This window comes from Emys orbicularis, chromosome 6, assembly GCF_028017835.1.
Source record: "Emys orbicularis isolate rEmyOrb1 chromosome 6, rEmyOrb1.hap1, whole genome shotgun sequence".
In the NCBI taxonomy this organism is placed as follows: Eukaryota; Metazoa; Chordata; order Testudines; family Emydidae; genus Emys; species Emys orbicularis.
Window position 1 is genome coordinate 123765164 of NC_088688.1, and position 17176 is coordinate 123782339.

A 17176-nucleotide genomic window follows, 5' to 3' on the forward strand; every position below is an offset into this window, starting at 1 on the left:
AACTTGTCTCAGCTTCCCCTCCTGGACTATTCAAATAAACTTCACTTCAGGCTTTTTCTTGGTCAAAAATACCTCTCCTTGGGGTCTGGGTTTATTAATATAAAAGAGTGCAAATAAAACTCAACATCTTCCCAAAACAAAGTCCAACGTCTCCCCAAAATGAAGTCCATACACAACCCAATTTTTCTCTTCCTCCTCCCAGGCCTTCCTGCCTTGGGCCTTTGCTCTCTCTCCCAGGCCTCACTGCCCACTGAGCTTGTCTCACTCTGTGCCACAACTTCCTGAGCTCCCACTCCCCTCTTGACTGCACCTTCCTGCTCCTTTTATACTGGAATCACCTGATTCCTCTCAGGTGGGGCTCATCCTGTCATTATGATTGACTTAGCCTCAGACTTTCCAGCCCATGGGGCAAGCCACCCTGTTTCAATCCCCATTTTATTGATGAGGAACTGAGGCACAGAGAGATTAAGTGAGTTGCCCAAGGTCACATGGGGAGCCTGTAGCAGAGCTGGAATAGGACCCAGAACTCCTGAGTCCCAGTGTTAAATCCTGGCCCCATTGAAGTCACAGCGAGTCATAAGGACAGCCTTCGGCTCCACAAGAACAGCAAATACTGTAGACAATATTCTGAATCAGGAAAGGAAGATGACATACCTGTAACTGGAGCTCTGCCAACGTATTGTCTCTGCAGATGCCCACCTCCACAGTCTGAGCTCACAAGCCAGGAAGCTAGGAAAGGAGAGAAAGCTGTTAAGGATGCTCACTGACCTCACCACGTAGAAGAACCCGTCCCCAAGTATCTCCTATTTCCCCTCTCCCTCATGGACCTTAGGACCATGGGCGTACTTTTGGGGAGGGCAAACTGCAAGCCTCAGGCAGGTGTGGAATTAGCCCCACCCCCACCCCCCATGCACGGCCCCATTGGTCTGACTGGAGCTGCTCCCCCAAATATAGAAGTCAAAGTACGCCTTTGCTTAGGACTGTCTCTTTTCTCACCATGGGATGTGGGACTTTCCCTTTCCCGTTTGCCCTGCTGCCCTGGGCTACAGGATGCAGCATGTTATACTGCAGTTGCTAAGCACCAGATCATGTGTGAGTAAAAGTCAGATCCCACCAGAAAATAACACATCCTGTCAATTTATGCGCCTGAACTCCCAAGTTGCACCACCTAAAGCACTTCTCCAACCATTGGTATGGTGCCAACAAATCCGGAGTCCAGTCAGTCTCCATGGATCCAAGAGGATCCTTCATTTTCTGGCAGGATCTGACTTTTATCCACACCCTGTTTAACCTATGTCAAAGGCACCGAGAGCCCTAGCTTGGTGCTTTTCTGTGTAGCGTATGAAGCTAAATAAGTACCCTGACTAAGCCTGGATCCCTGTGGACTACTGGGTCATGGGCAGGACACTTCCACTTCCCCACACCCTCCGTCACCCCTTGGCAGGCTCTGGTCTGGCACTTCCATGCCAGGCAGCAGTGATGGCTGGTTCAGCTCCAGCACTGTGACTGGGAGGTGGCAGATATTGTCGGGGCAGGAAAATCCACTGGTGTCCTGATGGATAGCAGCCGGGAGTGTGCCTGCACCTGAGGGAGGCTGCTTGTCTTGGGTTCCCTGGAGATGACAAGCCCTGAGATGCCGAGCCCTTCTGTCAGCCATAGCGCCGAGTGCCATGGGCCAGGATGGGCGAGGGAAATGGCCGCACAAAAGCTGCTCCCTCCCCCATGCTGGCCTGAGCCACCCAACTGTCACTCCCAACTGCCACAGAACCTTCCCACGCCAGCATTCTAAAATGGGGGTCTCTCTGTGCCCTCTCCCTTACCAAGCCCAGCCTTTTCCTGATACTCCAAGCATTGACGCTCCAGGTGCCTCTCAGCACGTAGCTATCATCGCCAGTCCTATGCTGCACTAGATCACGGACAGTTCTTCTGATAACTTTCTAAAGCAAGAAAGCTTTAAAAAAAATCCCTAGTAGGTGGTGTGGGATGGTGGTGACCTATAAATACGTGCAGTGGTTGATCTTTTAATGAGAGTCCATGACTATTGTTCAGATAAGTGGGATAGGTACAGAACGAGCTCTGGCATGTGAAACGATCTAACACTAGCAATTTAGCAGAGAGTTTACAAGATCTCAGTGGCTTCTCAAGTGAGATTTGGTCTAATAAAAGGCATTTGGGATCTTCCATGTTACTGTTTCACAACAAAATAGCAGTAGGCCTCAAACACTAAAAGCACTGCATGAGAAGATCTTAGATTTTATACCTAGCAATTAAAACTAAGGAGTTTATCTATAAAATGGAAGCACATTACACAGTGGGGGAGACTAGTACCCAGACACCCTCAAGTCCAGTAATATGACCAAACCAACTGCAGCTGTATCTTGTTTTCCTCTTTTTTTTGTTTGTTTGTTTGCTGTGCAACTTAGGTAGCTTTCCACAAGCCTGTTCCTATTGGGAATCAATTCTTTTCCTTCCAGGGCCAGCAAAAAGCAGCCAAAGGTGTTATAGTATCTCCCTCCCATGCCATAAGCAGTGTAATCTCTGAGCAACAGAAACTATTCATGTAGTGCTAGGGCTGCAGCAGGACACACCTGATCTACCTCTAACCTAAGCAGCAAATAAAGAAGGGGAAAGCCTGCTTTTTCTGGAGTGGGGCAGGCATTCCCCAGTGTTCACATTATTTAGAATGCTGGTGAGAACACTCCATAAGGCGTTCACTTGTTTCTACTAGACACCCCTAGATCTCATTTTCAAACTTGCAATGTAATGCCCAACCTTAACAGTGACTTCATGGGCTCTTGTATCACTGGATTAGCAGCGCTGACTGTTACACAGTCCGTGATCTGGAAACTTAATATGCTTTAACATTGCTGAGGTCACTTTTATAAGATCATATTTTATCCACCATGATACCAGCCATTACTCTTCCTTAGCATCTGAGCCTTCCCACTTCCATTATCAGAACGAATCTGGCTCCCAATGAAACACACCTAGGCCACCCAGAAATCTCCATGCCTTCCTCATGCCCTTCTTTTTGGGGACCCACCTCACTGCTACAGCCAGCCCAGCTTCCCACTGCTGTTACCTGCTTCTGTCACTGACCTCGGTGGATGTGTTCCTGACTAACCCATCTGTTCTCAATTAGACCATCTGCCAGATGGAGGGAAGGTCTTGTCTCACGACTGTGAATTGGCTTCACAGTTCGTAGAGTAGAAAAAACCTTACAGATCCTGCTTGCAAAGACCTTAACAACAGCCTGATTCAAGATCATGCTGCCTGGAAACAAGCTAGCTTTCCAGGGGAAACAAAGAATAGCTAGCAAAGTTTAATGAGTGCCCAGTGTTCCATGGATCATTTAATCTGGGGTGACCAGACAGCAACTGTGAAAAATCGGGACAGGGGGTGGGGGGTAATAGGCATCTATATAAGAAAAAGTCCAAAAAACCGGACTGTCCCTATAAAAATGGGACATCTGATCACCCTAATTTAATCCAAAGTGATTCTTCTAATTTGCAGGTTGCAGAGCTACAAATTTATAATATAGTCCCCAATCCTGAAAGCACTTATGCATGTGCTTAACTTTATAAGGATATGAGCAGTCCCATTGATTTCAATTGAACTACTTGCACCTGAAGTTAAACCCATACCTAGTTGCAGGATTGGGGCTGTAACAAGTGCAGCTGGGAAATGCTATGACAAGCAAAGGAGGAACCTAACACACTGTATGTGGAAGATTCTCCATGCAAAATCTCCGTGACTGAGACAATGCTCTTGTTGGGCAGCATAATAATGGCTCTAACTTAAAATGGAAAATTCATTTCAGCACCAACAGCACCCAGACCACCAAACAGTGGCCGAGAGACTGTCAGATACTTGTAACGGTGCTCAGAGAGTACATTCGGGGAGCACTACATTCAGGGACAAAGGAAGTGATTTCAAGTAGCACCAGAAGCCTCTCTCAGGCCTGGGCCTCATGCTTTGCCTTGTACATACAGTGGAAGACACCCGCTAAGATTTCCCAGGGTATTTAGGCATTGCTCCACTCAGCACTGCATGACAGGTCTCATTTTCAAAAGTGATGTATGCACTTGGTAGCCTACATCCCATTGACTGGCACTAAAACATAGGCTCTACAGTCTAGATCCTGAAAGGTATGTGACACTGACACAGCCCTCATCCAGGGTTGGTTGGGAGGGTGGCATCACCTAGTGGTCAGGGCTTAGGCCAGTGACCTGAAGTGGGGTTGATGGTAGGGAAGCTGGGGTGATCTCACCCCACTTCCTACCACATCCCTGCAATTGTCCCAAGGTTGCCATCTGGGTAATGCAGCATAAGGGCAACTGCCTCCTCCGGTGGTATGGCCCAGCTCAGTCCATACTGCGGTAGTCCAAACAAAAATAAAGGAGATCAATCCAGTCCAGAGTTCATAGGCATGGGCGGCAGGTAGAGTAGGCCAGGAGAGACTCTGACTCCCCTGGTGCTGCCAGATGGCCGGTTGTGGGTTTGGTGGGGGGAGTTTTTGTTTTATTATACCCCATGCAGGTTCCCGGGCAGCTGAGGCAGCGATATGTGCTATTCAACTTCCTGGGTTCATCAGTAATCTCCCTGGACTCGAGAGAGATTACTGATGAACCCAGGAAGCCGAGTAGCAAACACCACTTCTATAGCCACCCCAGAACCTGCACGGGGTATATCAAAAGCTCAGGTTCCTCTTCAGAAGAGATGCTGTGGCTTTTCCTGGGCAGCTTGGGGAAGGTACGAGCCCAGGGCTCCTCTGAGCAGGTGGGGGGGGGGCCTCCAGGCTTCAACCAGCCTGGGGCTCCTCCAGCCAAGGGGGGTCCGGTTCAGGGCTCCTCCAGGAGGAGGGCTCATTGTTCCAGTCACGGTGAGGGGGCAGCATACAGAAGGGGCAGAACCAGAACCAGGGACTAGCCTCCTCAAAGGGGGGACTCCACACACGTTCATAGGCAAGAGGAATGCTTCCCGCACAGGCTGTGTCTGCAGCAGGCCCTTCCTTCCCTCAGGGAGGGACCTATGGACAGTTATTTAGGGAGAGGAGTGGCCTTGCCTCATAGACTTTAAGGTCAGAAGGGACCATTATGATCATCTAGTCGGACCTCCTGCACAACACAGGCCACAGAATCTCACCCACTCACTCCTGTAACAACCCCCTGACCTATGCCTGAGTTATTGAAGTCCTCAAATCGTGGTTTAAAGACCTCAAGGTGCAGAGAATCCTCCAGCAAGTGACCTGTGCCCCACGCTGTTGAGGAAGGTGAAAAACCTCCAGGGCCTCTGCCAATCTGCCCTGGAGGAAAATTCCTTCCTGACCCCAAATATGGCAATAAGCTAAACCCTGGGCATGTGGGCAAGACTCACCAGCCAGCACCCAGGAAAGAATTCTCTGTAGTAACTCAGATCCCACCCCATCACAGGCCATTGGGCATATTTACCGCTAATAATCAAAGATCAATTAATTGCCAAAATTAGGCTATCCCATCATACCATCCCCTCCATAAACTTATCAAGCTTAGTCTTGAAGCCAGATATGTCTTTTGCCCCTACTGCTCCTCTAGGAAGGCTGTTCCAGAACTTCACTCCTCTAATGGTTAGAAACCTTTGTCTAATTTCACATCTAAACTTCCTAATGTCCAGTTTATATCCATTTGTTCTTGTGTCCACATTGGTACTAAGCTTAAATAATTCCTCTCCCTCCCTGATATTTATCCCTCTGATATATTTATAAAGAGCAATTATATCTCCCCTCAGCCTTCTTTTAGCCTCTTCTCTGCTAGGGATGTAGGTCTACTCTCTTCCCTAGTTTGCCCCCAAATGAGCGGCTCTCCTGCCTTTTAACTCCTCCTCCAGTTGGTGCATTTCCTACAGATGTGGCAGGGCGGGGCTGGCTGAGCTCAGAGCAGTTCCTTAACCCCTTGTTGCCCAGTGTGGGGCAACCTAACTACCTTTGAGGTTCTGGGCCCAAATCACTTAGGCCTTGCAATGCTGAGTGGAGCAATAGCTAAATACCTTTAAAAATCTGTGCCATGTTCTCTTCTGTGGACAATTCCACTTACAGGAAAGCTATAAATGAACTGAGGAAACAGCTTGTGCCAACTGGGCCAGAGAAAGTGCCCCAGCCTCTTCTGGAGTGGGCAGGAAAGCAAAATAATGCATCAGCTATCAGCACTCTCCCCTCTTAGATTGTTTTACTGACAAAAACCTTCTACACTAAAAATGTTACTAGGGAGATGGAGTGTAAAGGTGCTCTCCAGAGAGAACAACGGGAGCACTATAAGAATATGAAGCTTTATTATTATTTGTATTACAGGAGCATTTAGAAGCCAAAATCAGAACTGGAATCCCATCGTGCTAGGTACTGTCTTAACACAGAGTAAAAGGCCTGCCCCAAACAGCTCATAATCTGAAACTAGGTTTGTCAGCCCTCCAGGATTGTCCTGGAGTCCCCAGGAATTAAAGATTAATCTTTAATTAAAGATTGTCATGTGATGAGACCTCCAGGAATACATCCAACCAAAATTGGCAATTCTGAAATTGGCTCACAGCCCTCACTGGGCAAAGTAGAGAATGCAGCTGTGTGATTGGTCTCCTGAGCTGTCTGTCAAGTGTGTCCAGCCCCATGACGACATCATCACAGGAATATAATGGCTGAGAGAGGGGTTGGTTCTAGTACTGGTGAAGGATTAGTAGTGTGGATACCTGGTAAGATGTGTGGCTAAGCTCTGTGAAATGTCTCTGGTTCCTAGGTTCTGGAGGTGTTTAGATGGGGGCTCTTTTCTTACACAGTGTGTGACTTGATGTCTTGCCTGATTGATGGTAGTAGTTAGGATTGAATGATCAGAACCTCTTCGTCCCTTTCAGTGCTTGGTAGCTGTACTTGTGTAAAGCATCTCTAGGTGATAGCTGAGTCTCCTGAGCAAACAGTCCAGGGAAGGAAACTATCTGTCTTCCAGACCAGGAGGCCTGGATTAATGGTATGTTCTAGGAGATGGAGGCTTCCCTAGAGGAGAATGGAATATTTAACAAGGAGAACTAAATTAGAGCCTGGACCATGGAAAAACTGTCCACTTACCTCTCTACCTGAGCAAAGCTGTGCTGTTCCCATTCATGGATGGGGATTGGGACTCCTGGCTGTGGTCTGAGTTCTGGTGTGTCATAATGATCTGCAGGTGGAAACACTTGGCTGAGGTGGCTGATTCAGCTGGGACTAGGGTGCTGGGTAACCAATATGTATCTCAAACAGATAATGCAGGAAACACTAAAGGAAAACAGGCCTGGTGCCTTCCCATAAGGGAAATGCTTTCTGGCCTCACTCTCACCTCTAGGGGTGATGGTGTCAATTTACCTCAACTGGAATCTGTGTGTTTTTTTTTTTTTTTTTTTTTTTTTTAAACCAGATCAGTCTTTAACTGATAATAGAAAATACTTGTATTTTACCAGCTAAATTGGCTAGTCTGCCATAGTGGAGATCTCCTAGATCATTAAATATCCAGGGAGACTCAAACTACTCATTCTAGCTGTCCTAGAGGTCCCTGAACACTCACCGATGGTACCTTCTCAATTCAGTATTCTCTGTGTAGTCAATGACTGCTACCTTCAGCAGGATAACGTCTCTCGGTGATTGTACTCTGGTACAAATGGAATTAACCCCTGGCACTATCTGGGAAAAGACTGAACTAGGAGGGTGCCTGTGATGATGCACTGTGCAGCTGTCCTGGTGCTCCCCTTGGGAGGCATTGCTGGGTCTGTAAGTCTGAATAGAAGCTTTGGGAGTGTGTAACACTGACAGACCCTGGTTGTTGGCGGGTGGGATTGAACCTGGGACCTCTGGAGCTAAATGCATGAGCCTCTACTGCATGAGCTAAAAGCCATATGACTCTTAGCTAAGGCTGTAGAGCAGACACATTAATCTCTCTCTAACTGGTCTTGGTGCCACTAGATGGGACAGAACACCACACCCAGAAGGTGTAGGTTACAAGTGCATCCCTGGACTTGAGGATGCACTCTGGGCCTGCCTTGGATCAAAGGTTTAACGCACTGGCCTGTTCTCTCTGTAGAGAGAGATTCACTACAGGGGCACAACCTGGTCTGGCTCTTAGAGAAAATAGAACTGGAGCAGCTCTCCTGGTGTTCTTACCCAATATTGATTTTATTGTTTCCTGCTGTAGCCTCTCAATATTCCTTTTCGGGTCTTGCAGGGACATCTCACTCCACCATGTCTGCTAATGAAAATGAAACACAGGTAGAGATCCAGGCACAGGAGCAACAGGTGGGTCCCTCCTGGGGAGGTAGGTGTGCTTGGCAGCTGGAGTTGCTGTTCTAGCTTGAATGTCTCCATTCCTGGAGATGGGGACTCAAAACCACAATAGTAGCCGATGCTTCAAGTTCTAATTCTCAGAGTGCTGTAGTCACTGCCCAGAAGTGCCTCCTGAAGCCAGGATGAGTACTGGCACTGGTGACCCTGTGAAGGCTGTCTGCGCTGTAACACTGGCAAATCCCTTTGACAGTAGTGCCCAAGGGCCCCCAAAAAGGAGGGGGGCATTGTATCGAGTGCTGACAGATATGGCTCCTGAGGGGGAGAGACTGCACTTGGTAAGACAAAAGGTTGCTCCGTTCCTGCTCTCACTGACGGAACGAGATTGTGACACCGTTCTGTTTTGTTGGTGGGCATGCCAGGACGCAAACAGCGTTCCTGAGATCTTGCTGAATATAAGCAGCTGTTCCAATGGAACCAGGGTTCTGGGTGGGAAACTAATGTCTCAGGCAGGCCCCTGAAACCCTGCTAACAGGGCCAGGAGGCTGCCTAGCTCTGAGGACCGTCTCCTACAGAATCAGTAGTTGCAGAAGGAAAGAGACGGGAGGCACCTTGACAAGCCAGGAGCTCTTCCCCAGCTGACTCCCCTTTCCCTTCCTCAGACTGCAGTGGGCAGGGTGGCTGGCCTGCCCTTGGTCAGCTCTGCCTATGAGATGGCTTCTGCCAACTATGTGGCCACCAAAGAGACCTACCCAGCCATCAAAGCTGTCTGTGAGGTGGCAGAGACTGGGGTGAAGGCCATCACCTCTGCTGCCATCGTCGGGGCACGTCCCATCCTGGACCAGCTGGAGCCACAGCGTGAGTAAGGGAAGGGAGGCAGGAACACTCCTGTATGCGTGGCAGGGGAGGTGGGTCTGGGTGCAGGCTCCGCCTACAGTGGCTCTAGGCCCACTACTGAACTCTACCTCCAACTGGCAGCAAACAGAATCCACAGACTCCCTTCTCCTGCTCCACTGAACTCTGCTAGCTCCTAGAAGTGATCTGGCCAAGGCACTGTGCTGAGCTGGGCCAGTCTAGAGGGAGGCAGTGCCCAGGCACAATCCCTGGTGTGTGTGGCTGGCCCAGTGCCACACAGCCACATGCACTGTGTATGGCACCTAATGCCATGGAGCAATACGTGCTAGAAGGCACTGGAAGCAGCTCCAGTGCTAAAGGGATCTGAGCCCATTGCAGGCACTGGAGACTCCTGACCCCCTCTAGGAGAAGCTGGGGGTGGTTGAACAGACAACTGGCAGCCGGGATCTCCTGAGTGCTAAACCTGGCTCTGACACAGACTGGCTCCATAGCCTTGGGCAACTTGCTCAACCCCTCTTCCTTGGCTTCCCCATCAGTAACTTGGGGACACTTGCTTAGGAACACCAGTCCCTCAATGTACACAGATTAGCAGCCGCACAAGATCTGTGCACATGAAGGAATAAAGGGAACTAGTTCTGTGGTTGTGTTACAGTTGCAGCAGCCAATGAATACGCCTGTAGGGGTCTGGACAGACTGGAGGAGCAGCTGCCGATCCTGCAGCAGCCAATTGAGAAGGTAACTACACTAGTGTCCAGGCTGGTTCTGGAGCAGGCTGAGGCTGTGGGCCCTTCACTTCCACTAGGTGTTCAGTGACCTCTCCTGACCCCTTTGCCTCTAGGTGGCTTTGGATGCCCAAGACCTAGTGCATGCCACAATGGTGGGTGCCAAGGATGCAGTCTGCAGCACGGTCACTGAGGCGAAGGATGCAGTGACCAGCATGGTGGGTGTGGCCAAGGGGGCTGTTCAGGAGAGTGTGGAGGTGACCAAATCTGCAGTGACCAGTAGCATGAGCACAGTGATGGGCTCCAGCATGGGGCAGATGGCTGCGAGTGGCATAGACATGGCATTGGCAAAATCTGAGCAGTTGGTGGACCACTACCTCCCCATGACAGAGGAGGAGCTTGGTAAGAACCCCTTTGGTTTGTATTCAGCAATGTGACCCTGGTGTCTTGGGGCATGGCTTAGACTCCCAGTGTTCACAGCTGAGCTGCCAAATGAGCCACCTCTCCTTGGGGTTCCCTTGCAACTTAGCTCAGCTTCTAGGCCTCCACTTGTTCCTTCATGCTGGGCCCTCTGCTAGCCCTGTCTGATGGAAAGAGGCTGGACTAATGGCTTTGATGCTGCTCCCTGTGCAGTTACCCGCTCCCTGGCTGGTCAGTGCCGCAGGACATCCAAACGTGCCCTGGGAAGGATTCTGTAGGCCACAAGCTTTGGGAGGTCTGAATGCAGCTGCCTTGGTATCCTGGCCCTGCCAACCAGTGGTGCAAGTAGATTTTAACTCTTACCAGTACGGCGACTCATGGGAGGGACCCAAAGGTGGGGACATGTGACCCCCCCCACACACACACACAACCCCACCCTGCCCTGTCGGGGGGCTGTACAGACCCTAGACAGGAGATGCAGCTGCATGGAAGGGATGGTGGGGCAGCTGGGGGCGGTACAGCCACACCGGAGGAGCTGCTGGCATTCTGCTCCTTTTGCTGCTGTGGTTCCCGGGAGAGCCCTGCGGTGTTCAGCAGATGCCAAATGTCTTTCTGGTATGGCATACCAGCAATAAATGTCTTAATGGTACGGTGTACCTGACCGTACTGGCTTACTTGCACCACTGCTGCCAGCTGACCCCTCTTTTCCCCCTTCCAGCTGAGCTTGCAACAGCTCCCGTGGAGGGGCCGGGAGAGGCTCCTGCAGAGCAGCAGAGTTACTACGTGCGTCTGGGTTCCCTTTCGAGCACGCTGCGCCAGCGAGCCTACCAGCACGCCCTGGGCAAGATGAGACAAGCCAGGCAGCGCACCCTGGAGGCCCTCTCCCAGCTCCAGCAAACCATTGACCTGGTAGGAACATGACCTCTCTCTCCCCTTCCCTGTAGCTGCTATGGGTCACGGTCTCTGCAGCCTCCTGTGCTCAGTGCCGTTGGCACTGTTTGTTCCTAGGCCCAGCAGTGTCGCTGCAGTAGTGCTGCCTGCCTGCTACCCACAGCTCGCTGTGGGGGAGGTTCCATGGCCAGCCGCCTCCTGCTCTTCCCAGCTAACGGCACTCTCCTCCTGCAGATCAACCATGCCAAGCAGGCTGTAGATCAGAAGCTTCACAATGGCCAGGACCGTCTGTACCAGATGTGGCTCCAGTGCTGCAGGGGGAAGTTTGAAGGGCAGGAGGACCCAGACTCAGCAGAGGTATTCTCCTTCTTCTTCTTCTTGCCCTGACAGCCTTGCTCCAGCGAACTCCCCCCATCTGTAAGGGTGACTTGCAGATGCTCCAGTCTGTCTTGCTTTCTCCCTCCAGCAGGTTGAAGCTCAGGCTCTTTCCATGTCCCAGAGCCTCACCGAGCAACTGAAAACCACCTGCCTTACTCTCCTGGGCAGCATTCAGGGCCTTCCCAGCACTATCCAGGACAAGGCCCAGCAGGTCTCTAGCAGTATAGAAGCGCTCCAGGCTTCCTTCTCCAGTGCCAGCTGTTTCCAGGATCTGTCCAGCAGTGCCCTTGCCCAGAGTCGGGAGAAGGTGACCAAGGCCCAGGAGTCCCTGGATGAGCTGCTGGAATATGTGATGCAGAACATTCCCCTGGACTGGATTGTGGGACCCTTCACTCCCGCTGGAGATGCCACACCATGTCCTGATGAGCTGGTGGAGGAAGGAAAGAAGGTGGAGGCCTGAAGGGTTCCATTCCCCCTGTTGCTGGAAGGAATCCAGAATTGCCTGCATAGCTAGTGTGGGGTCTCCTCGCTGAGGCCGTGGTTCTGCGTTGGCAGATGGTGGACTGATTTCAGCTCTTCCTTCTGCAGAATTAAAGAACCTGAATGTCATTTCCCCAGGCACGCTTCCCCGGAACAGTTTATTACCAGTTACAGGACAGCATCGCTAATCATGCAGGACTGCACCCCTTACAGGGTTAGTCTGCTTCTCTGAGGACATGGATTGTAGCTGACCTACAGCGGTCTTCCTCTGCACATATGAAGTGCTGCTGAGCTTGGTTTTTTCCTAGCTCTTTGTATTGTATAAAACTAGGGTTTAACTTCACAATAAACCTCAAATGCATTCAAATTGCTGTCTGCTTAATGTGATCCCTCCCCAGCTCATGCTCTATACAAACATGTACAGTACAGGTGACCCCATCTGCCCCCCCTCCCCCCTCCACACACACACCCCTTTTCTCTGGCAGGGCTCCAGAATGGCTGAGCTCATCTCCTGGGTGAAGGCATCTCTTCAGGTGCCTCCATTTGACACTCTTCCATTGAGACTTTTCTCAAATAGAAGGAGTGGGTGGGTGAGATTCTGTGGCCTGTGTTGTGTAGGAGGTCAGACTAGATGATCATAATGGTCCTTCTGACCTTAAAGTCTGAGGCAACAGCCCATTGGGAACACTCGTCTGGCTTCCAGTGGGTAGCAAGGCAACATTACAGCCTCTGAGACCAACTAACAGAGGGAAAGACCCAGGGTGTTAGGGCACTATGGCCTTGAGAGGAAATTGGGGTGTGTGGAGAACTGAGAACCTACTATTGGTAATAAGCGAAGTTAAAAGGGTAACATACAGTGGTGTGAAACTGCCAGGCCTTGCCTCTAGTCCAGTGCAATAAGACCAAGTACAGCAGCTACTTCAACCTAGATCAGAAGCTTCACAATGGCCAGGACCATCTCATGACAGCTGAACAGGTTGGAAGTATCTAGGAAAAGAGTTGGTGATTTGACAACTCCAGGCAACTGGGATTTAACAAAACACACAGGGAGATACGATCGCTGATGTCCAGGCTTCAGCAAGACTGCCTCCTTTCTCCATGCCATTAGCCAAGAACCTGTCTAACCTTTCCTACTGCCTAGTGTAAACCTAGCCAGGCCACTAACAGTACAGGCACATGGCTCAGGGTTGTGGGAGATGCATTAAAAGCCCAGCACTGGTCTTATTATGCATTTCCCTGAGAGCTTATGTCTCTACTTGGAGCTGCCTAGATGACACTCCACAAGTGACTTCATCATTGTTGCTTATCTAGCTAGAGCTTGAGCTATTAAAAAGTTTCAGGCAAGGAAATGTCTCTCAGGTTCAGCAGTACCATGACCATTACTCTCAATGATGGAGAACAGTAACCAAAGTAGTGATGTAGCCAGATATGTGATGCTTACTCCTGATCTCATTGGACAGGGCCTCCCTTATACTCCAATGGACTGGGGATATCAAGCCCTTCAAAGTCAAACTCCCTAACTGCCAGGGAACTATCACTGAGGCTAATCTGCCTGGGTAACTGGAGGTGTGTTACAAACCCTGCAGACGTGGGGCCTGCAACCTGAGCCTGACTGTCCAGGGCTGAAGCCCTCAAGCTTTGGATTCAACCTCAGGCAGTGGAGCTTGGGCTTCAGCTTTGGCCCCATGCCCCAGAAAATTTATGCCAGCCCTGGTGACCCCATTAAAATGGGGTTGCAACCCACTTTGGGGTCCTGACCCACAGTTTGAGAACCGCTGGTCTAATGTAAAGTGCCACCCTGCCCACCACTTTTATCCTCTCTCCCCTACCTCAATGGGTTGTAACCAGTGACATTAACATTCCAGTCATACACATCGTCCCACCGGGTTTCCCCATTTCCCCACCCCAGGGAGAATTTCCAGCTCCTCTTCCTTATTGCCCAGGTTTCAGTGCCAAGAGCAGTGTTGCTTCCCTTCACGAGAGAGGTCTTGCAGGGCACATACACTGCACCACAGCATTCCTCTGAGTCCACACTTGGGTTACTGCAGGTTGGGTTATCTATAAGCCAGGGAGAGACTCCATCTTACGTGTTCCTTTCTTCCCTCCATTGGAAGCTGCCGGGGGAGAAAGAGAACGTGTCCCTAGGACTGAGGCAGAATGGGATTGCTGGCATTGCAGCATGGGATTGCTGGCATTGCAGCATGCTCTCCAGGAACCCTCAAGCCTTCCCTATCTGCTCTGCAGCATCAGAACAGCAGAGCCTGGATTGGAGCAAGGGAACGGCCTCTTTTCCCACAGAATCCTTCCCTCAGGCCCGGAGTATTTAGAGCAGAAATCCCTGTGGGTGTTAATGTTTCTCTAAAAAGAGTGGTGCAGCTTCTTGACTACACAATGCAAAGTGATCTGTTTGTAGAGATGCATAACGCCCTGTAGTGATTTCTCTGAGAAGATTCCCCTGAGCAGTTGTGGGAGGCAGGACCTTATTCCTTACCTCTCATGATAGGGCTGTGTGAGAGCTTGTAGAGAGCCAGAGGCAGCTTTCTAGAGGGTTCATTCAAAAATTCCCTATGGAACCTAGGGGCTGCGGCCTACAACAGGAAGGAGCCAGGTGGTTGTTGGAATGACTCTAGGTGGAATGCTATGGGATGGCTTTCTGATCACCGCTTCACTCTGCTTCTTCCCACACCCACCTTTGGGGTAAGTCCATCACCTCCTCCTTAGTGTAGATGGGCTGGAAACCAGATATGGCATTAGGGAGGTTGCCCACTCAGCCCATGCACAGGAGGATCCATTGCAGTTCAAGTCCTCCTGCTTGTTGCAGCCCAGAGGAATGCATGACACTGAGCCTGAACTCTGTGACTGCATTAGTCACCAACAGGTGAGTGTGGCAGGAGAGGACACATAACATAAGCTCTGGGATCTGAAGAGAGGTCTCTGGAGCCTCGGGATGTGCAGGTTTGGAGACATGTGGCTCCTACCTAGTCCAAAGTAACCTGCCGTGCTCCCTGACAAGAGCCATATTAACAGGCAACACTGCGACTGACCCCCATATGCCTCTCTATTTCCTTGGCCACATGTATTGTGTCCTTTTTCTGGTGGCTAGTCCAGAAGAAGAGCTCACTACTGCTACCACCTCAGGGATTTGTTGGCTTGAGATCATGTTGATAGAAGCATGCAGTAGTGACAGAAACTGGGATGTCAAGCCCCTAGAGTGACTTCTTACCTTTATAGACCTGCCCTTTCATCGTACAAGGCTATTTTAAAGTTGAGTGTGATAGTAAAGAGACCCATTTTCAACCCTTCACCACACAAGACAAAGCCCGCAGTATTCATCATTAACTATTTATTTCTACGCTCCTGGCTCCCAAACTGTTTTTCCTCCTTACTGCCACCAGCCACCTTCGCGTTCTCCCTCTTCTCTCCCCAGCTCTGCAGCAGCTCAGCGGATGCTCCAGCTTTACTCTTTCACTTCCATTCTTCTTCACTTCTGTGGATGGCTGTATTTGCCATTGAGCAGCATGATGGAAATACCTGAGTCCTCTGTCTAGGCACGCAGGTCCAGCAGCTAAAGCCAAAGCCCCACTGAGAGCAGTGGGAAATTAGCTTAGTGTGTCAGGAGTGGAGGCTTGGCCCATGGGGACCCCAGGCACTGCAGCTGCTGCCACCTACATGGTGAATCCTCCAACCCATCGCCAAACAGCTCTTCCACATTCTGAAAACTGGCCTCACTGGCTGACTCTCTAGGAGCATAGAAACCCTTTGTTAGAGCAGGAGAGTCTCTTCAATGCAGCTCTCTTTCCACGGACCCCAGAGGGTCACAGTGAAACACCTGCAAGTCTCTAGGAGTCTCTCAAGGAGTTCCCTGCTCAGTCACTTGGCACCCACTAGCAATGGTCTCTGACACTGTCATTGCAAAGGGGAGCTCAGCAGATGGTCCCTTTCTATGGCTCCCTGAGTGGGAGGGAGGTTGGTCTTGTCATTTAAGGCCTAGCTGTCAGAGTCAGGGCTCCTGGGGTTCTCTGGCTTTAGAGGCGGGTGGAGTCTAGTGGTTGGAGCTGGACTGGTATCAGTACCATGCTTCCTTCCTGCCTCTGGCAGTGATGTTGGGTGTGACCTTGCAGACAGTTGCTTTCCATCCCTGTGCGCCAGCTAACAGAGATAATACTGACCCCCTCAGAGGGGCTGGTAGGGGTCACTACCGTAATGGCTCAAATTGGAGTGAGTTGTGCTCTTGGCAGCGAAGGGCCCAGATTCAGTCCCCACGGATGCCTAAGGTATCTATATGTGGCCAAGGTTTGACTCACCTACCATTACAGACTGTTTAGCCCGGTCCTGGCCATGTGTGGTGCATCTTCTCCTGGCCCTCTCTGGCACACAGCTCCATCACACACAAGAACATGGCCCACCAAGGACAATCTATCAGCTCCCATTTGGTGTTCAGCTCCAAGATGGATGGTGAGCCCTAGTCAGACCATAGAAAGACAAGGTGGTGTTCTTTGGTGGAAACTGCTGGAGCTTCAGCCTCTGCTCCCACCTCCACCCACATGCTAAGGGCTTCAAAAGTGGTCCCTGATCCCAGGTCAACAAAGTAGCTGAGGTGAGGCCAGGGTGGGTGGAATTACTGTTGGGACTGATCCTAAGAAAAGAGGAGATTTCTCCTCTGCTCTAGGGAGATTCCCATAGGAAAAGCAGCTCGTGTGGGGGTGGGGGCAATACAAGCACTACCCCTCAGCCCTTGAATAGCAGGCAACCAGGACTTTGGGAGCCAAGGTACTGGTGTATCTTGCTGGACAGCAAAAAAGAGCATTGGAGAAATTGTACAATGTCACGGCTGGGTCAAGGGCAGCCAGACCTACTGGTCAGAGCCAGAGTCCACACTCACATGACAGGAGTTGAGACTCAGCTGGGTCAGGATTCTGGAAGATCAGAAGCACAAGAGAAACTTGCCATCACAACCACAAATCAGATGCCACGAAATCAAGCCAGGGGAGCAGCAGCAGAAACAGGCAGCACATGGTCCAGAACGGGGAACAGCCCTGGTGTTCAGTCAGCTTCCTTTTCCTGCTGCTGCCTTAAGCAGGGCCAGAGGGACAATTAGCTTCTCTGGGACTCCTCCAATAGGACCTCAGGAGTGGAGCCTCAAACTGGGGCTGAACTTCAT

At 50.7% G+C, this 17176-nt stretch overlaps 1 protein-coding gene across 1 annotated transcript; it reads left to right on the forward strand.

The window, feature by feature from the left end:
- The first annotated feature begins 8230 nt into the window (after positions 1–8230).
- LOC135880135 (perilipin-3-like) lies at positions 8231–11995 on the forward strand. Its single transcript, XM_065406278.1, has 7 exons — positions 8231–8284; positions 8932–9127; positions 9777–9859; positions 9963–10248; positions 10985–11175; positions 11392–11514; positions 11624–11995. Exons 1-7 carry the CDS (start codon positions 8231–8233, stop codon positions 11993–11995), a joined length of 1305 nt encoding a protein of 434 aa, XP_065262350.1.
- The last annotated feature ends 5181 nt before the right edge of the window (positions 11996–17176 follow it).

Coding starts and splice junctions, on each gene's coding strand:
- LOC135880135 (XM_065406278.1), top strand. CDS start 8,231: ATGTCTGCTAATGAAAATGAAACACAGGTAGAGATCCAGGCACAGGAG. Junction 10,249..10,984: donor CATGACAGAGGAGGAGCTTG/GTAAGAACCCCT, acceptor TCCCCCTTCCAG/CTGAGCTTGCAACAGCTCCC. Junction 11,176..11,391: donor TCCAGCAAACCATTGACCTG/GTAGGAACATGA, acceptor CTCCTCCTGCAG/ATCAACCATGCCAAGCAGGC.